The 21,100-nt window shown below is 38.8% G+C and overlaps 3 protein-coding genes across 3 annotated transcripts; all 3 read right to left on the reverse strand.

Annotated features, from left to right (window-relative positions):
- Nucleotides 1-3,547: 3,547 nt before the first annotated feature.
- Nucleotides 3,548-5,166, reverse strand: LOC128606792 (uncharacterized). Its single transcript, XM_053623214.1, has 4 exons — nt 5,046-5,166; nt 4,782-4,818; nt 4,329-4,551; nt 3,548-4,003 (listed from the first exon to the last, which is right to left on the reverse strand). Exons 2-4 carry the CDS (start codon nt 4,816-4,818, stop codon nt 3,841-3,843), a joined length of 423 nt encoding a protein of 140 aa, XP_053479189.1. The 5' UTR covers nt 5,046-5,166; the 3' UTR covers nt 3,548-3,840.
- Nucleotides 5,167-6,744: 1,578 nt separating this feature from the next.
- On the reverse strand, nt 6,745-8,565 carry apoc4 (apolipoprotein C-IV). The gene is made up of 4 exons (XM_053623225.1): nt 8,428-8,565; nt 8,283-8,325; nt 7,334-7,412; nt 6,745-7,173 (listed from the first exon to the last, which is right to left on the reverse strand). Exons 1-4 carry the CDS (start codon nt 8,530-8,532, stop codon nt 6,999-7,001), a joined length of 402 nt encoding a protein of 133 aa, XP_053479200.1. The 5' UTR covers nt 8,533-8,565; the 3' UTR covers nt 6,745-6,998.
- Nucleotides 8,566-19,349: 10,784 nt separating this feature from the next.
- On the reverse strand, nt 19,350-20,727 carry apoc1 (apolipoprotein C-I). Its single transcript, XM_053623239.1, has 4 exons — nt 20,638-20,727; nt 20,005-20,072; nt 19,757-19,895; nt 19,350-19,608 (listed from the first exon to the last, which is right to left on the reverse strand). The coding sequence occupies exons 2-4, from the start codon at nt 20,057-20,059 to the stop codon at nt 19,539-19,541; spliced, it is 264 nt and encodes an 87-aa protein (XP_053479214.1). The 5' UTR covers nt 20,060-20,072; nt 20,638-20,727; the 3' UTR covers nt 19,350-19,538.
- Between the last annotated feature and the right edge of the window lie 373 nt (nt 20,728-21,100).

Below are 21,100 nucleotides of genomic sequence, written 5' to 3' on the forward strand. Positions count from 1 at the left end.
AAAAGACCAGCCAGCAGAGTTGGACCCACAGAGTTGTCAGTTCTCAGGGGCCCCCAACAGCCTGGGGCCCCAAGAAGTTGTCTACCTTGCCTGTTCACAAGCTGCGCCCCTGCACTGAACGTCAGTGCTTATGTGTGACATAATTATTAGTGAAGACTGTAGAAAGTGTTTGCATGATTATTTGCAAGGTTGATAGTATAGTATTTATTTCCTGAATCCATATTTTATGCCTTTAGACCACGTGATGGTGGGCCTCCAGTGCACATGCACAAACCACTGCACTCTCCTCACATGATTGCCCCCCGGGTGCTGAAAGGACAGAACCACTTCAGCACCACTGTTGTGGATGAGGAGCAACCACATAGCCGAGGGGTGGGGCGGAAAAAAAACTCTAGCCTTCTGAATCTTACTGCTCCTGAGCATCTTGTGGTTTGGCCTCTATATATCTGCCCTTGAAGTCTTCTTCGAATGGTGGATTGTGATACCTTCACCCCTGTCCTGTGAAAGTTGTTGGTGATGTTACTAGCTGTTGTTTTGGGGTTTTTCTTCACAGCTCTCACATTGCTTCTTTCATCAGCTGCTGTTGTTTTCTTTAGCCAATGTGTTCCATGTCTGGTTGTTAGTATCCAGTGGTTTCTTTCTTTTTTTGTGACATTTTCCCTCTTTTCTAAGCTTCAAAATGGCTTGCCTTTCTCCCATAGACAGCTGCCTGGTCTACATGTTGGTTTATCCTTTTTAACAACAAATGCAGTCTTCACAGGTGGAAAGTAGGGCTCAAACCAAGCATAGACATCCAGAGCTATTAATTCTTTAAACAATCAATTTAACAGGGCACACCTGGGCAGCAACAAACACCTATCAGTCACATATTCCAAAAAATTCTGATCACTCGAAAAACTGGGTGGGTTCAAACATAATGTGCTATGTTCTAAGTTGTTTAACAGATCTAGATGTAAATATGAGTACATGAAATCTAAAATTCTAATATGTCATCTCATATTCATCTTTTGATCTCAAACCCAAATGTCTTCAATGTATAATGTAGTAAATACAGCAGAATTGGCCTTGCTGTTCCAATACTTTTGGAGGGAACTGTAGCATATAATGAATGAAAAATGACTCACTTAGTTTCAGTAACTGCTTAATCCTTGTTAGAGTAGCTGTGCATCTGGTGTCTATCCCAGGAATACTGGGTGTGAGACAGGACCACACTCTTTATGTGATTGTACCAGTCAGTCACAGGGCATCATGCACACAACATTCACGCACACCTAAGGGAAATTTATCTTAGCCAGTCCACCTACTGGCAGGTTTTTGGGAGAACATCCACAGAAACTCCTCATAGACAATCACCCAAACTCAGAATTGAATCTCTGGGACAGTGGACATGTGAAGCGACAATGCTACACTCTATACCACCATGCTGCAATAAAGCTTGGAAGGAAGTCACAGTTATTGTAGATTACATTTTTAGACAATTTTAGATTGCAATGTTAGATATGGAAATAATTTCCCCCAATAACAAACATTTGTTTGCTCTAACAGTGTGGGTGGTGGTACAGTGGATAGCATTTCTGCCTCACTGCTCTAAGAGCCCAGGTTCAATCCTGAGCTTGTATTACTGTCTGTGTGTGGTTTCTGTGCATGTTCTCTCCATGTCTGAGTGGGCTTTCTCTCAAAAACATGTAACCCTGAAAAGGTTAGAGTGAATGAGTCATGTAGCATTAATTATATGCTCATATATAGCTCAGTCAGCTTTCTGATAATGGTCTAATAGTTAGGTGAACTAAACAAAAATAGCTAATACAACACAAACTATATTATTGAACCAACTAGCTGTATATGGCGAATATAAATCATTTAATCAACACAGCTTTCCATTTCTTTTTAATTGAGTACTATACAGTGGTGCTTGAAAGTTTGTGAACCCTTTAGGATTTTCTATATGTCTGTATAAATATGACCTAAACCATCATCAGATTTTCACACAAGTCCTAAAAGTAGACAAAGAGAACCCAATTAGACAAATTGGACAAAAATATTATACTTGGTCATTTATTTATTGAGGGAAATGATCCAATATTAGATATCTGTGAGTGGCAAAAGTATGCGAACCTCTAGGATTAGCAGTTCATTTGAAGGTGAAATTAGAGTCAGGTGATTTCAATTAATGACATGACAATCAGTTGTGAGTGAGCAACCTGTTTTATGTAAAGAACAGGAATCTATCAGAGTCTGATCATCACAACACATGCTTGTGGAAGTGTATCATGGCATAAACAAAGGAGATTTCTGAGGACCTCAGAAAAAGAGTTGTTGACGCTCATCAGGCTGGAAGAGATTACAAAACAATCTCTAAAGAGTTTGGACTCCACCAATCCACAATCAGACAAATTATGAGTAAATGGAGGAAATTGAAGACCGGTATTACCCTCCCCAGGAGTGGTCGACCAACAGACATAACTCCAAGAGCAAGACCTGAAATAGTCTGTGAGGTCACAAACTTCTAAGCAACTAAAGGACTCTCTCACGTTAGTTAACGTTTATGTTCATGAGTCCACAATCAGGAGAACACTGAACAACAAGGATGTGCATGGCAGGGTTGCAAGGAGAAAACCACTGTTCTCCAAAAAGAACACTGCTGCCCTAGTACAGTTTGCTAATGATCATGTGGACAAGCCAGAAGGCTATTGGGAAAATATTTTGTGGACAGGTGAGACCAAAATAGAGTTTTTGGTTTAAATGACAAGCGTTATGTTTGGAGAAGGGAAAACACTGCATTCCGGCAAAACCTTCCGAACATTTTTAAACATGTTGAAAAAATTTGGGTGCTGTCAGCTTGAATTCGTGTAGTGTGTTCAGTTGAATGAGTCCATTTGGCAGTCTACCTGAAGTTGACCAATCAGGAGGCGGGGAAAACCACAGAAGGAGAAAGACAGATATGGGACATTAACCATCATCACGCTGAACAGGAAAACTCATCTACTACAGTTTCATTGTGTTTATACTTGTGCTCTTACAACCTATTCCAACTCAAAGTTTTCAACTTGTAGCTTTATCAATTTAGAGTATTTTCCAATTGTAGTGTTTTTAATTAAAGATCGAAAGAGTTTGGAAGCTTAGTGATGGTGACGTGGAAGTCATGTGACCTTGGTGTAGTTTGTTTATAGCCTAACCTTAGCTTTTTACTTCTGGCCATTGAATTTGCCCAATAGTCATCACTATAAAATTAATGCTTCAATATCAAGATCACACACATGTATATCTGCATGGTCTTGGTCCTGAGCTAAATTGTGTGTGTGTGTGTGTGTGTGTTTTCCCAAAACACTCTCCATGTCCACTGTGACTCTGCTCATGGTTTAAGTGGTTAAATTAATCACTAAATCACTGAGTTGTACATCAATAAAACAAACATGTCATTATGCACCACAGAATGTGCTTGAAAGATACTCAACATATTGAAAATATTAATCTCTGACATACTGAAGATCATATTTTAGTCAATTCAGTCCTCAAACATCCATATTGTCATACTCAAACAGTCATATTGTTGTTTTTATTCTTTATTAATGCTGCACAAATGTTGACATTTTTTTAATGCACGCACAGGAGAGCATCATAATATACAGTTATGTACAGTACAGGTGTATGATCTACACCTGCACATGACTACCTTTATCATTGTTATCTCTTCTGCTGTAATGATATACCTGCTAAGGCCATGGTGGATTGCACATCTGATTTCTGGGAAATTGAGAAATGAATAGCTAAAGCTAAAGCATCTCAGGCAGCACAGTCAGAGGTGCAGGGAAAGTGGTTGGAGGTCACGTGGCCTTGATTTTAATGTTGTTCAGAAGGCAGGAATGTGTCCAGCACGGGTTTGATGTTGTTGATGGCAGTGTCCAGGTAAATGCCAATGTAGGGACGCAGGTATTCACCGTAGGTGCCAAGAACAGCCAAACGTGCCTTTTCTATAGCAGGCTGTAGCTCCTCAAAAACAGCACTGAATTTACCACAAACACAAACAAAAAAACAGTTTTTTCACCTGGGTGCACTGTTAAAAACATGTTGTAGTAACATTTCTGATCAAAGAGCGAGGATACACCTAAAAAGATATATAAAAAAAAATAATTCTATAATGATTTGTGTTAGAATGTTCAAAAATAGTACCAACAGGTAAAATGAGCCAGCAGAGTTTGGAAACAGCATTTTAGACACTCAACAATATCCTATATTTCATACTAGTGCAGTGCTTAGGTCTGATGGTGTTCCTTATAGAACACTGGGGTAGTGTGGTATGGCCTAAAAACACTGTCTCAGATACTCACACGGCTAGCTTAGAAATAGCTTGCACCCTCTCATTTTCATTGACATGCTTTGCGATTTCCTTGGCCTTCTCCCCTGTGATTGTGCCCTCAGCCAGTTTCTCAAGGGTGGTATGAGCATTCCCATAGGCGACAGCAAGTCTCTTGAGGAACACAGCCTTTAAACCCTCATACTTATCCACAAGCTCCTTATCAGGCTCTGGCAACGTGCACAGGCTCAAAGACACTAAGGGGGAGACAAGAAAGCATCTAAGACCATTCAGTGCACTGAATTATGCACTGTTTGGCATGATTTGTATCAACAGGGATGAAAAAGTTCCTCCCTGTTGTTAATCTTTCTTGTTTTCTTTCAAAGATGGTTTTCTTTTACTTTTATATGTATGCTAATAAAGCATGTTATCCCACATTTTTTATAGATGACCTGTTAATAAATTTGTTCACATGCACATTTCTTACCCTGGAGTGCAACAATGAGAGCTAATGCCAATTTCATCTGGAAAAAGAAAGAACGAAAAAAAGAAACAGACATAGGTAGACATTTAAGACCTTCTTGCCAAATTGCAAAGGGAGTGTGTTTTATATTAATATGTTCAAGTAGTCACAATTACATGATTACACCAAGCCACATGGGTAACCAGATGCGTCTAAAACTACACCTTGTGTAACAATAATATGGAACAATTGAATATAGCAATAGGAATTTCATTTAAAGTGCATTACCTTGTGACAGTATGGATCCTGATGAGAGGAAACTAAAGAGCAGCAAGACTGAAGACGACTGCACCTCCCTGCAGTTATGGTCTGCCTTTAAGGCTTCTATCAGCCTGACCCTGTGACCAAACAAACGTCATCACCCACACAGACACACATACACCCACACACACTGAGGTACACAACTAGTTAATCAGATTTTGCCTATCTGTCTATCTTGCTCTCTCATGCATTCACAATCACCTGTTCACTTATCAAACTCAAACACCCCCACAGTAGAACCCACTATTCTAGATACATGCATCCTCACATTCATTTTTCCACCCAAAGTCCACAGTCAGTGTGGAGGTGTTCATGTCTGTGCAGTCATTGACCTATGACCTCAATTCCACTCTATGCACTTTGCAATGGAATGAATGATTTATTTTTATTTATTGCATAATGTCTTAATAAGCATTCTTTTTTAATAGCTTGCTTTTTTACCAAGAAAGTTGGTTCAATGAAACAGTTTCTTACTGATGTTGTGTGTTTCTTCTTCAGCTAGTTATAACATTTACTGTTAATAAACAGTTAAGCACTGAACCAGGGGCAATTCTAGTCTGTTGGGGCCTTAGGCAAAAATTCTCAGGGGGCCCCTCCAACCAGCTTTCATCACTATTATGTTATAAATAATCTGACACCAACCAAAAATGTACACAATCTAAACGTTTGTATTTATATCAAATGTTCACATTAGTACAATTTTAAACTATGAATACAAAGAACAATAAAAACTTTAATAAATAACTAAATTAATTAAAAAGTTGGTTAATGAAACAGTTTCTTCAGTTAGTTATAACATTTACTGTTACATCAGTGCCAGAACTTTAGTGCTTATGTGTGACATAATTATTAGTGAAAACTGTAGAAAGTGTTTGCATGATTATTTGCAAAGTGGATGGTAAAGTATTTATTTCCTGATGGTATGTTTTATGCAAATAGCATAACTATTATTATTATTGTACTGTGTGAATTGTTCTTGTAAGTTTTTCTTTACTAATGTACTATTATTAAATGGAAATTGCTTTGTCTTTGTTATTAGTGTTACATCGTATGTGTGCAAGAACATGCAAAGCACTTGTGAAAACTCCACTTAGGGTTTTTTTTGTGCATGGTCTGGTTTGATTGTTTAAAAAGGTGCAAAACATTTAAAAACAGCACAAACTTATGCTGGATGTGCACACAAACTACAGATTAGAACTGCTTGATTGCAGATTGCAGCACCATGTTGTCTCTTCCACATCTTGTACATATTCCAGAATCGATAATCTTGTCCCTTTTTGTGTACATAATGAGCTGAGTGGATAAAAAATATCTGATGTCTGTACAAAGGTGGAAAGATTTCCACATACTAGTGAGGCTCTGGGTCAATCCTCATGAACTTTCCCCTTTGGAACATTATGTGTCTGTATCCTGTCTCTTCAATCATGATCCTGCAATTATTTGGGGATAATTTTTTTCTCATTTCCCCCTTATTATGTCTCTTTTTATCTCAATATCATTCCTCTGAAATATGATTATTACTACCTACAAAGATACACACACAGTACATGTGAATATATGCACATGCACCAGTGCAGATAGTGTTAGGAGGTTATTTAATGAATAGGTCACAAGCTATGCTCAGTGAGCTACAAAAGTAGTAGAAAAATATGGCACGTAAGCAATATACCATTGAGATAATGTTTTATTTGCCATCATAATACTGAAAAGATGGTGACATTAGAGCACATATTTAAAACTGATGTACAGATGCATATTTCATTTGAATAAAATATGTCATTTCAAGATAGTCTCATGACTAATTTACTTAGCTATGTGCTTGCAGTTTGTGGCTACTTCACACAGTACAGAATGAACCACTGAATACATGCATACAGAAGGCATTACTGATTCTTGTTGTGTTGCAGATATTTTGTCACTTTAAGCAGACCCAGTGCTGGATACTTTTTCTTTGATTTTGTCCCAAAAAGAGCTTGTTGTCTCTTTAGCCCACTCAATGTATGGGTCAGTCACAGGCTTCACCTGGTCCTCATAGTACATTAGAGCGTATTCAACAGCTATACTGCCAGCATTCACAACCCTCGTCTTCAGTTTCCTGCCGACACACACACACACACACACACACACACACATTTGCATATATGCATCCAATCTCTAAGGAATGTTGTTTTTTTATTTCTGGAAAATTCATCAGTACTTCAGTATTGTATGTGGACTGTGATTAAGCAACAGTTCTGAAAGTGCTCAGTTCATACGTGTATGCCCCTTCGGCCCTCTCTAGAAGTCTTTCAGATATAGTTGCATTGGCTGAAATGTCCGCCATGGTCCAGCACACTGTAAATATATTACAATAAATTATTTCAATGATCAAGCTCACAGAGGAGTCAAGCACTCCACATGATTTATCGCATTTACTAATGATTTCTTGTAGATATATTAGATATACAGTGCTTACACTTTGTTTTGTAACACCCCGTCATCTTTGATAGAAAATGTCATTTCTGTTTTTGAATACATACAATGTATTTTATTATTATTATTATTATTATTAATAATAATAATAATAATAATAATAATAATAATAATATATGCTTAATTTATATAGCGCCTTTCCAGAGCTCAAGGATGCTTTACAATAGCAATACAATAATACATAAACAATGAACAATCATGGACAAACACAAAATATGACAAACAATGAACAATCAAACACAAAAAAATTAAAACACAGTACAGACAGTACAGTCAGTGAGAGCAAAATGAATAGCAACACATTAGGACAAATAACACTGAGAAAACAGATACGTTTTAAGTTGAGATTTGAACTCTGAGATGGATGTGATGCTGCGAAGAGTCAGAGGGAGTGAATTCCAGATTTTGGGTACTACAACACTGAAAGACTTGCCACCCATAGTAGAGAGACAAGATCTAAAGACAGAGAGGAGTCCGAGCCCAGAGGACCTGAGAGAGCAGGTCAGGTTGTAGGGGAGAAGCAGTTCACTAAGATAGCAAGGTGCCAAACAATGGAGTGATTTAAATGTAAGCAGGATTATTTTATATTTAATGCGAAATGAGCCTGGTACCAATGCAGTTCAGATAGGATTGGAGTAATGTGAGCTGAGCGATTGGTATGTGTAAGAATGGATTTTTTTTTTTTTAAGTAGCAAACTAAACAAATATTCATGAAGTAAACAAACCACAAACCTTGTAGTACAATAACCACAGCAAGCAGCACAAACTTGGACATCTGTTAAAGAACAAGCATGCCAGTTAAACAAATTTATGTTAACATTATGTTGCATTATAAAATGTTAGTGAATTGAAATAGCAATTAAATACACGTAAATACCGTAACAAGTTGAGATAGAAGACTAACTAATATCTGGATCAACTGCTCACTAAGCAGATCTGGCAGAGTGTATATCAGTGTTTTTATGGTGAAATACTTTGACATTTTCAGGTTACTTCAGTTAGAAGGTGATGTAATCATGCTACTTTGAATTAACATTCAGAGAAATGGATTATTGATTGTTTAAAAATTCTTGTTTACCATGATAGGGATTACAGCATCAGCCTAGTCTGTTTAGTCAAATTGATTTTCACTGTTAGTTGCATGGTCTCATCTGACTGTCCAGTTGTTGACTGTCTGGTACTGAAGAAATAAGTGGGGGAAATAAGTATTGAATGCAGCAACATTTTTTTTCAGTAAATATATTTCCAATGAGGCTACTCACATGAAATTTTCACCAGGCATCAGGATTAACTGAAGAAATCCGGAAATGTAAAGAATTCACAACATTAAAGTCCATAAATAAAGTTATGTGTAATAAAGTGGAATGACACAGGAAAAAAGTGTTGAACACACTAACTGAAATGTATTTAATACTTAGTGGAGAAGCCTTTGTTTGTAATGACAGCTTCAAGATGCTTCCTGTATGAATAAATTAATCGGCTGCAGTATTCAGGTGTGATTTTGGCCCATTCTTCTAAACATATTGTCTTTAAATCTTGTTTAATTGGATTCAAGTCAGGTGATTGACTGGGCCATTCTAACACCTTGATTTTTTTTTTTTTCTCTGAAACCAATTGAGAGTTTCCTTTGCTGTATGCTTTGGATTGTTGTCCTGCTGGAAGGTACACACACGTCTCATCTTCATCATCCTAATGGATGGCAGCAGATTCTTCTCAAGAATCTCCTGGTAAAACCCTCCAAACTTCACTGTTGGTATAGTGTTTTTAGGGCGATGTGTAGTGCTATTTCTTCTCCAAACATGGGGTGTAGTATGACAGCCAAAAAGTTACATTTTGCTCTCGTCTGACCAGACTACACTCTCCCAGTATTTCATAGGCTTGTCCAAATGAGTTGTAGCAAACTTTAAATAAGCTTCGACATGCTTTTTTTTTTTGTAATTGTGGGGTCTTGCGGTGAGCCTGCACAGAAGCCATGGCAGTGGAGTGCATTGCCTCTTGTTTTCTCTGTGACGATGGTACCTGCTGCCTCCAAGTGTTTCTGGAGCTCTTTCTGAGTGGTCCTTGGCTCTTGGGCTACTCTTCTGACTATTCTTCTATCTCCCTGGTCAGAAATCTTGCGAGGAGCTCCTGTGCATGGCCAGCTGATGACAGAGTGACGTTGCTTCCATTTGCAGATAATGGTCCCAATGGTGCTTACTGGAAGATTCAAAAATTTTGAAATACATCTGTATCCGATTACATCAATATGTTTCACAACAATAAGGTTATGAAGGTCTTGAAAGAGCTCTTTGCTTTTACCCATCATGAGATGTTTCTTGTGTGACACCTTGGTCAGGAAAAGCCTTTTTATAGACCATCAATTTACTAACCCAGTTGATATTAATTTGCACAGATAGGAGGTATAATTACTTTCTAACTACTTACAGATTTCAGCTGGTCCCTTGCCTTGAAGAACTGCTTTTTCTTAGCGTGTTCTATGCTTTTTTCCTGTGTCATTCCACTTTATTACACATAATTTTATTTATAGACTTTAATGTTGTGAATTCTTTATATTTGTGGATTTCTTGAGTTAATACTGATTGGTGAAAATTTCATGTGAATAACCTCATTGGACAAATATCTTAATGCATTCAATACTTATTTCCTCCACTGTAAGGACTAATTTGCAGTTATTGATCTATTAATGCATTTTTTTGGTATCACTGATTGAGGTGTCTTCATCTCCACATGAGTTGATGTACAAGGACATGCCTAACACTGCTATGGTGGAATTTGTGGCGTAAGGTAAATTATGATCCCTAACCAATCAGCCATATTGCTACAATCCCTGGCAAAAATTATGGAATCACCACACTTGAAGGATGTTCACCAGGCTTTTTTGCTTCTGGCAAGTAAAAATAAACATAGATATAACACAAAACAACCCTGTCCAGGGTATACCCCGCCTGGTGCCCGATGCTTCCTGGGATAGGCTCCAGGTTCCCCGTGACCCTGAAACGGAGTAAGCGGTAGAAGATGGATGGATGGATGGATAACACAAAACAATTTTTGTTTAATAGCCGAACATTCTGGCTTCGTGAAAACCTCAAACAAATTAAATGAATTTATTTTAATCAATGGCATATTTTTTTCTTGATCAAGTAGAAGAAAAAAAATATGGAATCACCTTGTAATTTGCATTTCTAAAACAAACACCAGCACAAATTTAAAAATGCAAATTAGTCTGCAGTTAAAAGAGAGTGCTTACAGACATTAAAAGTGATATAAAAATGGCACCTGTGAACCGCACCATCAACCTGTATTATCTGAAGCAAAGACGCAATTCACAGGCGTGCCCCAGTATGACAAAGCTACGCAATGTCTCATTGCCATCTCAGGGAAAAGGGTAACCCAGACATTCCGTTACAAAGACATTCAAGCCCAGGGTGGAATGTATATCCAGGCTGTAATATTGAATGAATGTGTGTGGCATAGACCACCCCACTGCAGCACACACATCCTGTAAGGGTACCACTTTGGACAAAGCCTTTGAGGAAGCGACACCTGTAGTGGGAATGAGTCCGTATGCTCAGAGGCATAGTGAGACCGATGCACCTCATATGCAATAGAGATTGCTTCCACTATCCAATTAGAGATGCAGTACTTTGACAGAGGATCACCTCTGCTGTCTCTGCCAAAGCAGACCAGCAGCTGCTACGACTTACACCGGCAGCAGAGAGCCCTTACTGGACACAGTAGGTGCAATTTCTCTTGTTCCTGTGTGAGGAACAGAGGAAGGCAGAAAGCCTGCAACACTACTGGCTGGGCAGCAGACGTAGGCACTTTAGGAATATAATCCGGCCTAGGATATAGGAAGGCCTTGGCTAATCCAGGGGTAAAGTCAAGGCAGGAAGGGCAACAGAGAGAGCTTGTAGGTCTCCTATTCGCTTGAGAGATGTCAGGGCCAGCAGAAGAGCTACCTTTAGAGTCAGAAGGTTCTCAGAGGCTGATTCTAAGGGCTCAAATGGGGCACCTGACATACCTTCCAGAACCACAGAAAGGTCCCAGGAAGGTAAACGTGGTCTGCAGATTGGCCTCAGCCATCTGACAACACACATAAACCTAGAAGTTAGAGGATGTTGCCCCACAGAGTCTCCATCAATAGGGGCATGGCTGACTGAAATGGTGGCCATGTAGACCCTAATTGTAAAAGGAGCCAACCCTGCTAAGAAAGGTCCTCATAAGAACTCCAGGACTGTAGCTACTGTGCAGTTCACTGAGTCTACCTGACGTTCCTCACATCACGAGACAAAAAGTCGCCACATGAGCTCATGCAATTTCCTTGTGCAAGGTGCTCTAGTGTTCAACATGGTCTCTACAACCTCAGTTGCGAGTCCAGAATCTATGAGCTGGCGCACCACAGGGACCAAACCCACAGTTTCCATAGTTCCGGCCGAGGGTGATAAATCCTCCCTCTGGCTTGAGACAGTAGATCACTGTGGATGGGAATCTCCCAAGGAGTGCCGTCCAGCAGTGATATTATCTATTATATTATTAACCAATAAGGTGTTACTTGCAGCAGACGTAGATAGTCTTGGTCAACTCTTACTGGAACTTGCGGGAGCAGAGCAATCATGGGAAAAACATACAGATGTGACCTCGGCCATGTGTGCACCATGGCGTCAAGCCCCAATGGTGTGGGAGGAGTGAGGGTGAACCACAGCGGGCAGTGTGTTGTCTCCTCGGAGGCAAACACATCCACTTCTGCTTGGTTAAACCTCCGCCATTTAAACTCCAGCACTTGTGGATGGAGCCTCCAATCCCTGGGCCTCAGCCCCTTCCTCAGCAGGATGTCTGCCCCCACATTCCAGTTGTCCAGAATGTACATTGCACTCATTGACAAAAACTTTCCCTCTGCTCAGAGAAGAATTAGTTTCCTCCTGAAACTAAAGAATTCTTCCTGAATAGGAGGCATGAACATAATCCTCCCTGGTGGTTGATATATGAGACCGCCACAGCATATATGTCACAACCAACACATGGTGACCTCTCAATTGAGAAAGAAAGAATTTAAGTGTCAGAAATACGGCCATCATTTCTAGGCAATTTATATGCCACTCCAGATGAGGGCATCTTGAATCTGTATGTCCGAAAAGTATAGTTCAGATGATGCAGATGTAAAATTGGCTGCATCCATCTTTTTTTGCAGACCAGGAAATAATGGCTGTAAAAACCTCCCTCCCTCAGGGAACAGGGTACATGTTCTATGGCCCCTTTGTCCAAGAGGGATCTTATTTCCTGTGGTGACTACTGTGGGGAGCACACCTCTGAACCGGGGAGGGTCGAGCTCTGAACTGGACCCAGTAACCCTTTTCTACGGTAGACAGAACCCATGGAGACACATTTGGCAGTGGTTTCCACGCTGCCAGATGGTCTTTTAGTGACGTTAACATTCCCATTGGAGGGAAACCATCAGATTTTCATTGTCCTATGACAGCTCGTTGACCAGAGAACACTGAAAACTTGGGACAGCCTTGGCTAGGCAAGGCCCTACAATAGTGTAACCAAGTGGTAAATGGTCTGATTATTGCCTAAGTTGTCCTAGAGGTGTCAGTGAGTAGCGATGTTAGGTTCAAGTGAATAGGCTAGGCATGCGCACACACACTATGCAATGCTCTGTGAGAAGTGCGGGAGAGAAGTCCGCTCTTGGGTTTGCTTGGTAGATTTCATACCATCCAGTGGTAAGTGTAATAGTTCATGACAATATTTTGGTTAAATACCACTTCTGGATGTATGTTTTCTCAGTTTATGGCAACAAAGTATCATATTAAGAGAGTTATATCGCGTGTAATTTCTGCAGTGGTATGATGCAACGCCATGTGGTGCAAGGCTATTTATTTTCCTTTGCTAGTTCACGGTTATATACTTCAATTTAAATTGTGTTCTTATGTGATTTGTTACTTTCTGTTGTTTTATACAGTGTTCATCTAAAATGTTGGGAGTTTCAACTCCTGGGAATTGAAGGTATTGTGCGGTGCAGGAGCTCATAATTTTGTGAGTGTTATTTCGTTTTTATTTGTTTCAAACGATGTAAGTGGGCAAGGTGAAGAATATATTCATTTGTTTTCTTTTTCTTTTATAAAATTAGCCCCACTGCCGTATTGTCAGACGTAAAACTTGTTAGCAACACTATAGTCAAATCACTTATCAGATCAATTACTGAATAAATGTAAATATAAAGAACCCTTTAAATGTGTTCCTCGTGGTAAATCTAAATCCACGGTCACAGTAGTACTGGGGCTAACTGCCCTAACAACCTCATGTCCCGTGATACATCCCTCTGTGGCCCCTCAGGACTGCTCCTTCTTTGTCTGCTTTATCTTTATGATCATTTTCAGACCAGGCCTATTAGCAGGATGCAACTGTGGCCACCTGGTTCCCCTGGCTCTCTGTGGGGGGAGGCGGGCCGTTTCACTCGTGGATGCCCAGGTGAACTTGACACAATGGGGAAGGAACTGGCTGAATGCCGCCGTATGTAGAGCTCACTCAGCAGGTCTGCTGGTAGGCCTGCAACACTACCACTGTATGCAGTGACCCACAAGCAAGACCCATTATTACATAGGTCTTGCCCACCAACGCTGAGGTGGCCTTACATGGCTTGGATGTCAAAGCCGGCCCTTCTAAATTACCTGCCGTCGATGGAGAGAGGTAGGTCACAAGCACCTCCTCCACCTTCGGCATAGCTAAATATCCGTTCCTTCCCCACGATGGCCGAATAATCCGACATCATGGAGCTTATAAATGCAGCTGGTTTTCCCCAGAAGTGTGATATTTTGTCATGCATTTCTGGAAAAAAGGGAGTTATCTGCAGTGTGAGGGAGATTTATTTTCACTGGGTAGAAAAAAAGCTCATCCAACCTTAGTAATCACTTCAAACAGCTCTTTATATGGTTGAGAGCTGCTCTCCGTTTTGGCACACTCTTCTGGCTCCTCAGAGTCAGAGTCAGAGAGGATTTTTTCTTATTTTATTTTTGGCTTTCCATAGCAGAAGGAGGAGTCACGATGCGAGCTCCAAAATCCGGCAGAGAGCCGGACCTGGAAAACAGAGCAAGAGATAGAGAAGCTCTCATCTCCGATTCCTCTTCCAGATCCATTCGACATCCCCAGGACTTCAGCTACGAAGAGAGCTAGCCGCAAGCAGAGCTGCCTGATTGTGACGCTTTCACAATGCGCACACTCAGACATCTTAAGGGCTGCCCTGGTGTGCTCCATCCCTAGACACTTCACACAGAAAGTGTGTCCGTCCTCCGTCCGTGATGAAATGGGAGCAAGGCGTAACACACTTCCTGAATTCTCTCGCAATCATACTTTTCTCTCTCTTTTTTAAAGGGACAGAAAAGTAAAAAAATGTTCTTTCTTTTTTTTGAAAAGATAGAGAGGAAATGAAGAGTCTTTTTGTGAGCGTTAAACAAACGACCAACATGCAGTCTCGCTTAAGAGAATAAGGCTGATGGCGTTGATATCACATTTAATTGCCATGTCACCTGATCAGGGCACTCCTGTTAATTGGCATGATGTTACACAAGCTTCAGCGCGCATCCTGTAATGGTCCACTCAGTGGTCCAACGACGGTATCCAATGACATGGTAGAAGGTTTCCTGCATGTTTCTGTCTTTTCGAATCGATGTGAATACATTTAGATTATCAAATTGATTATTCCAATTCTGCTTGACTCTCTCTTAAATTAAATCTGACTCCAATTGTAAAAACCTCAATGTTGTATTTGCTTCCTAGTTATTTGTAGATCACTGATCTGTAAATACGTTTGATCTTTTACATTTGATTAATTCTAGTTTATTCTATACTTTAAATTGTGCTCGTTCATTCGGATTCCATGTTGCTCAGAGTCTTGCGCCGGCTGTGTACATGGATATCACGGTCACAAACTCGGCAGTCTTGGTCATTAGCCAGAGATAATTGACTAATATTATTTAGATGGCCACTCATGCTTGCCCATTTCTAAAAAGTACTTTGTTTAGTCTACTTAGATAATAACACTTAATTATAGTAACGTTATTTCTAGTTAGAGGTCATGACCACTAAAATTTACAGAGATAGACCAATAATATCTGAGTTAAAATTAGCTTTATATAATCATGCCATAGTTTCCTATGTACATGTAACTAGAAAAATATTACAATAACCAGAGGTTTAGACTTCACCCTATTTAGACTTGGTCCTAAACGGAAATTCCATATCAAGCCTGTACACATTAAGTACACTTAACTTAAAGCCAAGTTGTTAGCCTGACCTCTAAAATCTCAGTTGGCATGCCCCAATGCTACAGCTAAACCTGGATTTTAGCCTGTACTAACCTGGTCACAGATTTGCGGTAACAAGGACTTAACATAATCTACTAGATACAATAATTAAGTCAGAATATAATCAAGTCTAATAATTTATTCAACCAGGTATGAACACATTAATAATAAGAAGAAATAATTACATTCAGCATTACATTACCAATCAAATTCAAAACATAATAATACAACATAAGAAAGTCAAAACTTGCATACCTGGTTTAGAAAAACTACACACAGCAGCCGTGCGGGAGATCTGTCTACAGATTCCTTGAATCTTTGGCCAGCTCTCCCCTAAATACCCAGATGCTCTGAGGGTCCAACAAATGGTGTTGTTTGTGATTATAATTTGATATTTGTGGAAGGATGTACCTTAATTTACATATAGGAGGTAATTTGAGTGAGGGACCCTGGGAGGGTATATCTTTAATGGCATGTAATATTTTTATTTGAACTGCTGTTGAGGGAATGAGACCATATTTTCCAGACGCACTGAGACCTTTTGTATGACAGCAAACATGTATAGTCAACATCTTATTCACATTAAAACATGTTATGTAATGCATATAGTCCTTGGGTGTATTTAAGGTGATCTCGACACAGAGAGAGAAGGGTGTGAGGAGAGAGGAGGAAGGAAACAATGTAGCTCTTCCAGTCTCCACTCAGCATGATGTGCTGTCACAGGTGAGGATGCTAATTAGGTGGGAGAGAGTTCGAGTGTTAATTCCCATGAGATTCCTCTTTCCTCAGAGAGCAGTTCTCTCCAGGTTCAGACATCTTGGCACCAGCCTTACATTTCTCAAAGTGTGGAGCTCATGCAACGTTGAGTTCTCTTTGAAAGGGAACAAGGTTACAGTAGGCTAAAGAGCAATCATAGAGTGTGGATGATTAGATAAAAATAATATTCAATTATGAATCATGAATCTGCACTGGCCATGGAGATGATGCTAGAACTATTCTCTGGTGCTGTTCTAATGAAAGATATAGTGATGACTGCCTGAAGAAAGCAATCAAATTTCCAAATTCATTTTTGATATGGGGTTGTATGTCAGGTAAAGGACCAGGGAAGACCTGAACAGTCAATGCAAAGGTGTACACTGAAATTTTGGACACTTTTCTCATTCCATCCAGAAAATAGGTTTGGTGATGATGAAGTCAGTTTTCAGGATTATAATGCATCTTGCTTCAGAGCAAAGAGTGCTAAAGCTTTTCTTCAGGAAAGGCTTATGAACTCAATGACATGGCCAGCAAACAGTTCATTCCATGACAAGGCTCCATCCAGCAAAGCTGATCTGTCAACTGCTATTCGAGAAAGTTGGAGCCAGCTTGATTGAGAATATTGTTTTTCATTACTGAAGTCCATACCTTCACTTGGGCTATAATAAAAGCCTGAGGAGGAGCAACAAAGTATTAATTGTGATTTTTTTTCACAAAGCCAGAATGTCCAGCTATTCAAAAAAATTGTTTTCTGTCATGTCTGTGATTTGTTTATGTGCTACGAAGTAAAAAAAAAAAAAAAAAACGGGTATACATCCTCTACGTGTGGTGATTCCATAATTTCTGCCAGGGGTTGTATTTCAATTAATTCATTCATTCATTCATTCATTCATTCATTCATTCATTTATCTTCAGTAACTGTGTTATCCTTGTCAGGGTCTCAGTGGATCCAGAGTCTATCCTGGAAATGCTAGACATGAAGCTGGATCTACACCATGGATAGGTATGTGTATAATTTCCTTACCACAGCTACATATTCTGTCACTGGCACTCCACTCCATTGCACTCCATTTCACATAGCCAATATACCCATTGGCATGAGTTTGGGAGGTGGGGAAAAAATGAGAACCCAGGTGAAACCCATGAGGGTACAAAGAGAACATGCTCAGGATCAATCCGGGATGCTAGAGCTGCAAGACAGAAATGCTACTACACCACTATGCCATGCTGTATGAATACTGAAAATATTTTGAAATATATAAAATATATCATTATATATATATATATATATATATATATATATATATATATATATATATATATATATATATTTTTTTTTTTTTTTTTTTATTCAGTGCACACTAAATATAGGAAACTGTATTTTATAACAACGGTTTTTATTAAAGAGGCAAACATACAAAAAGAGTGCCAGTGATAGAATATGCAGCTGTGGTAAGGAAATTATACACATACCTAACCACATAACTAAACTCGCAATAATAAAAATAAGGTTGGAAAAAATTTACACTAATTGCAAAAACAGGTGGTTTAAGTGAATGGTAAAGACATCAGATCAAATCTATGGATGAACTAGTCAGACAGAAGGCTGCTATGTGATCTGTAATGTATAAACAGGGGGTCCCAGATAGATCGATAAATTTTATCTATTGAAAGTTTGTGAATCTTTTAGAATTTTCTATATTTCTGTATAAATATGACCTAAAACATCATCAGAAGTCCTAAAAGTAGATAAAGAGAACCCAGAAAACTCTTTAGGGATAGTTTTGGCAACCCTTTTCCAACCTGAAGAGCATCAACAACACTTTTTCTGAGGTCCTCAGAAATCTACTTTGTTTGTGCCATTATACACTTCCACAAACAAGATGAGACATTGATTGATTCGCTAACTCCCACTTGATTGTCATGCCATTGATTGAAAACACCCGACTCTAATTTCACCTTCAAATTAACTGCTAATCCTAGAGGTTCACATATTTTTGTCACTCACAGATATGTAATATTGGGTCATTTTCCTCAATAAATAAATGGCCAAGTATAATATTTCTGTCACATTTGCATAATTGTGTTCTCTTTGTACACTTTTAGGACTTGTGTGAAAATCTGATGATGTTTTAGGTCAAATTTATGCAGAAATATAGAAAACTCTAAAGGTTTCACAAACTTTCAAGAACCACTGTAGCTGCAAGAAGACCAAAATATTTGTATTGAGAGTTGATACAGACATTAACAAACAGATTAATGAGTAGAAGTGGTTAATGGGACTGTGACCCTTATACCAGAAAGACAGATGACATGCTATTTACATTAGCTGACTGAAATAAAAAACAATTTAGAGTAGGGGTGTTGATTTAACTGGACAAGACTGATGATTATTAACAGAGATCAAATAGTGACTTTAACCTGGTAAAATCAAGTGGCCTGGTGGGGGTCATTTTCTGAGCCCATACCATTAAAGGGCATGGAACAATATTTGAATTTGCTATTAAAGATTTATAGTAAACACGTACTAAGAGACCAATGAACAGAATCTTGTTTATGTGCATGTTCATGTCATCTGACTCACTTAAATGTGTGCTTATCAGTTTTAATTGTTTTCTTTCTTTTTAATTTCCATTTCATATTGAAATCATAAATGACATAAAATTGTATTATTCCAGTAGTATATATGTCTTATGACATATAACTCTCAAAATATTAAATAAATGCAGACATGAGTCAAAAACTGGATTAGTTCTTTTTAATTGTTTGGATATTTTCCAGGATTTATTGGAACATTTTCAGAAGTTGAAAGCATTGGTCTTGCTTTTGAAAATGACAAGCTATTGCACAGATTATCGCTGAGCAGATTGTGTCTGTCAGGCACAACAAGGCATGTGGACTCAGATGTCACTTTTGGCAGGGACTGCAGGGTTTACTCGGACTTGTTGATTACTTCATCAAACTTCTGCCTAATCTTCTCCAACTGCTCAGTAAGCCAGTCCCTGTGGGCAGAAAAATGTCAATATGTCAGACATTACCATTAAGACTGGGAAAGTCACTGTTAAACAAAGCTGGTAGGTTCAAATCATGAAAGATGGCCTTGACTGGTCAATGTACAACCACTTGCTCATATGTGTTACTTGATCTTACTTAGTCTTGCTGACAATCTCGCTATTCTCAATCTGCGTCAGGGCGTTTTTGGTCTTCTCTGTCACGTCATCCCCAAACTCCTTGAATCTTGCCTGGAAATTGGCAAATTGCTGCTCAATTGTGGACTCCTCTTGAGCCTCTGTGTAAGGAGGATAAAACCTTTAAAAAAACAATTTAATAAAAGCCACCAAGAACTGGAGTTAGAAGGACCAAAATGTAGATGTTATTTATACATTTTTGGTTCTTACCAGAGTGTGCAATCAGCACAAGCATCAAGGTGGCAACAGCCAGGTACAGCTTCATATTGACGTTTTTTCTGAAAAAAGATTAAAGATCTATTAGACTAAAATGTGACGTAAAAGTAACATGAGACAAACATTAATTTTGCTTATACTTGGAGACAATTTCACAAAATTGACATTAAAGGCTCACAATGCTGCTATTAATGCTGCTAGTCAAGTAATAATAATTAGCAAACTTAAGAGTGTGTAATAATAGTATACTACCTACGATAAATACTATGATGACCTACTGCTACTTGAAATTGTATTTTGTAATAATAGAACATTTGACTGCCAGGATAACCTGCCCACTAGATGTTGCCATAACACAATTTAGCACTTTATAAAAACTATTTATTTAAACAACTTTTTCAATTGATCAAATTCTTAATTGCATGGTTAAACACTAACAGTACTAGAATAAAATATTGTTCCAATGTTAAAATAACAATAAAGTAATGTTCCAAACCAGTAAAATAACTAAAATCCCTTATTGATACACTATGGTACTGATATTTGATAAACAGCCAAGACCACTGAGCAAAACTATTTTATATACTGTATAAAATAATAGTTTTTAAAGCCTGAATATAATTGTACCTGTGTTGTTGTCTTCCAGTAGTGTACTGTAGAGAGAAGCCTATTAAGCAGACAGAAGGCAAGACTCTATATAACCCCGTCAGCCGTGCTGACGTCACTGACGGCCACCACCTCTGACCTATCAAGGCCTTTTGTAACGTTTGCAGATTTCTCTCTTAGCCCTATCAACTCTGCTTTTTCATGTATCAGACTTCTCACCTGCATGGGGTGAAGACTGTTTTTGTGCAGTGTGTGAAGTTACATAAGAGCCCACAATGCTTGTTTTTTCAGCCCAGTGGATTTAATGGGGTGTGCACGTATTCTTAGTTATAAAAATTAATAACTGGGACATGCAGTATCATTAACCTTTGAGACCCATATCTCATGCCCATAGAATACAACATGATGTTGGCATGGAATGGTGTGAAGTCCACTTGTTATCAAAACCAAAAAGGCCTCAAAACTATTTGCTGTAATAGAAAAA

Source organism: Ictalurus furcatus, chromosome 1 (assembly GCF_023375685.1).
Source record: "Ictalurus furcatus strain D&B chromosome 1, Billie_1.0, whole genome shotgun sequence".
Classification (NCBI taxonomy): domain Eukaryota; kingdom Metazoa; phylum Chordata; class Actinopteri; order Siluriformes; family Ictaluridae; genus Ictalurus; species Ictalurus furcatus.

Excerpts from the sequence above, each read along its gene's own strand:
- LOC128606792 (XM_053623214.1), bottom strand. The coding sequence starts at position 4,818 with ATGAAATTGGCATTAGCTCTCATTGTTGCACTCCAGG. Across the intron at positions 4,552-4,781 it reads TCTCATTGTTGCACTCCAGG|TGTCTTTGAGCCTGTGCACG; the intron begins GTAAGAAATGTG and ends TCTCCCCCTTAG. Across the intron at positions 4,004-4,328 it reads GCTATTTCTAAGCTAGCCGT|TGCTGTTTTTGAGGAGCTAC; the intron begins GTGAGTATCTGA and ends TGGTAAATTCAG.
- apoc4 (XM_053623225.1), bottom strand. The coding sequence starts at position 8,532 with ATGTCAAAGTATTTCACCATAAAAACACTGATATACACTCTGCCAGAT. Across the intron at positions 7,413-8,282 it reads TGTGGTTATTGTACTACAAG|TGTGCTGGACCATGGCGGAC; the intron begins GTTTGTGGTTTG and ends ATATATTTACAG. Across the intron at positions 7,174-7,333 it reads AGGGCCGAAGGGGCATACAC|GAAACTGAAGACGAGGGTTG; the intron begins GTATGAACTGAG and ends GTGTGTCGGCAG.
- apoc1 (XM_053623239.1), bottom strand. The coding sequence starts at position 20,059 with ATGAAGCTGTACCTGGCTGTTGCCACCTTGATGCTTGTGCTGATTGCA. Across the intron at positions 19,896-20,004 it reads TGTGCTGATTGCACACTCTG|AGGCTCAAGAGGAGTCCACA; the intron begins GTAAGAACCAAA and ends CTCCTTACACAG. Across the intron at positions 19,609-19,756 it reads GAGATTGTCAGCAAGACTAA|GGACTGGCTTACTGAGCAGT; the intron begins GTAAGATCAAGT and ends TTCTGCCCACAG.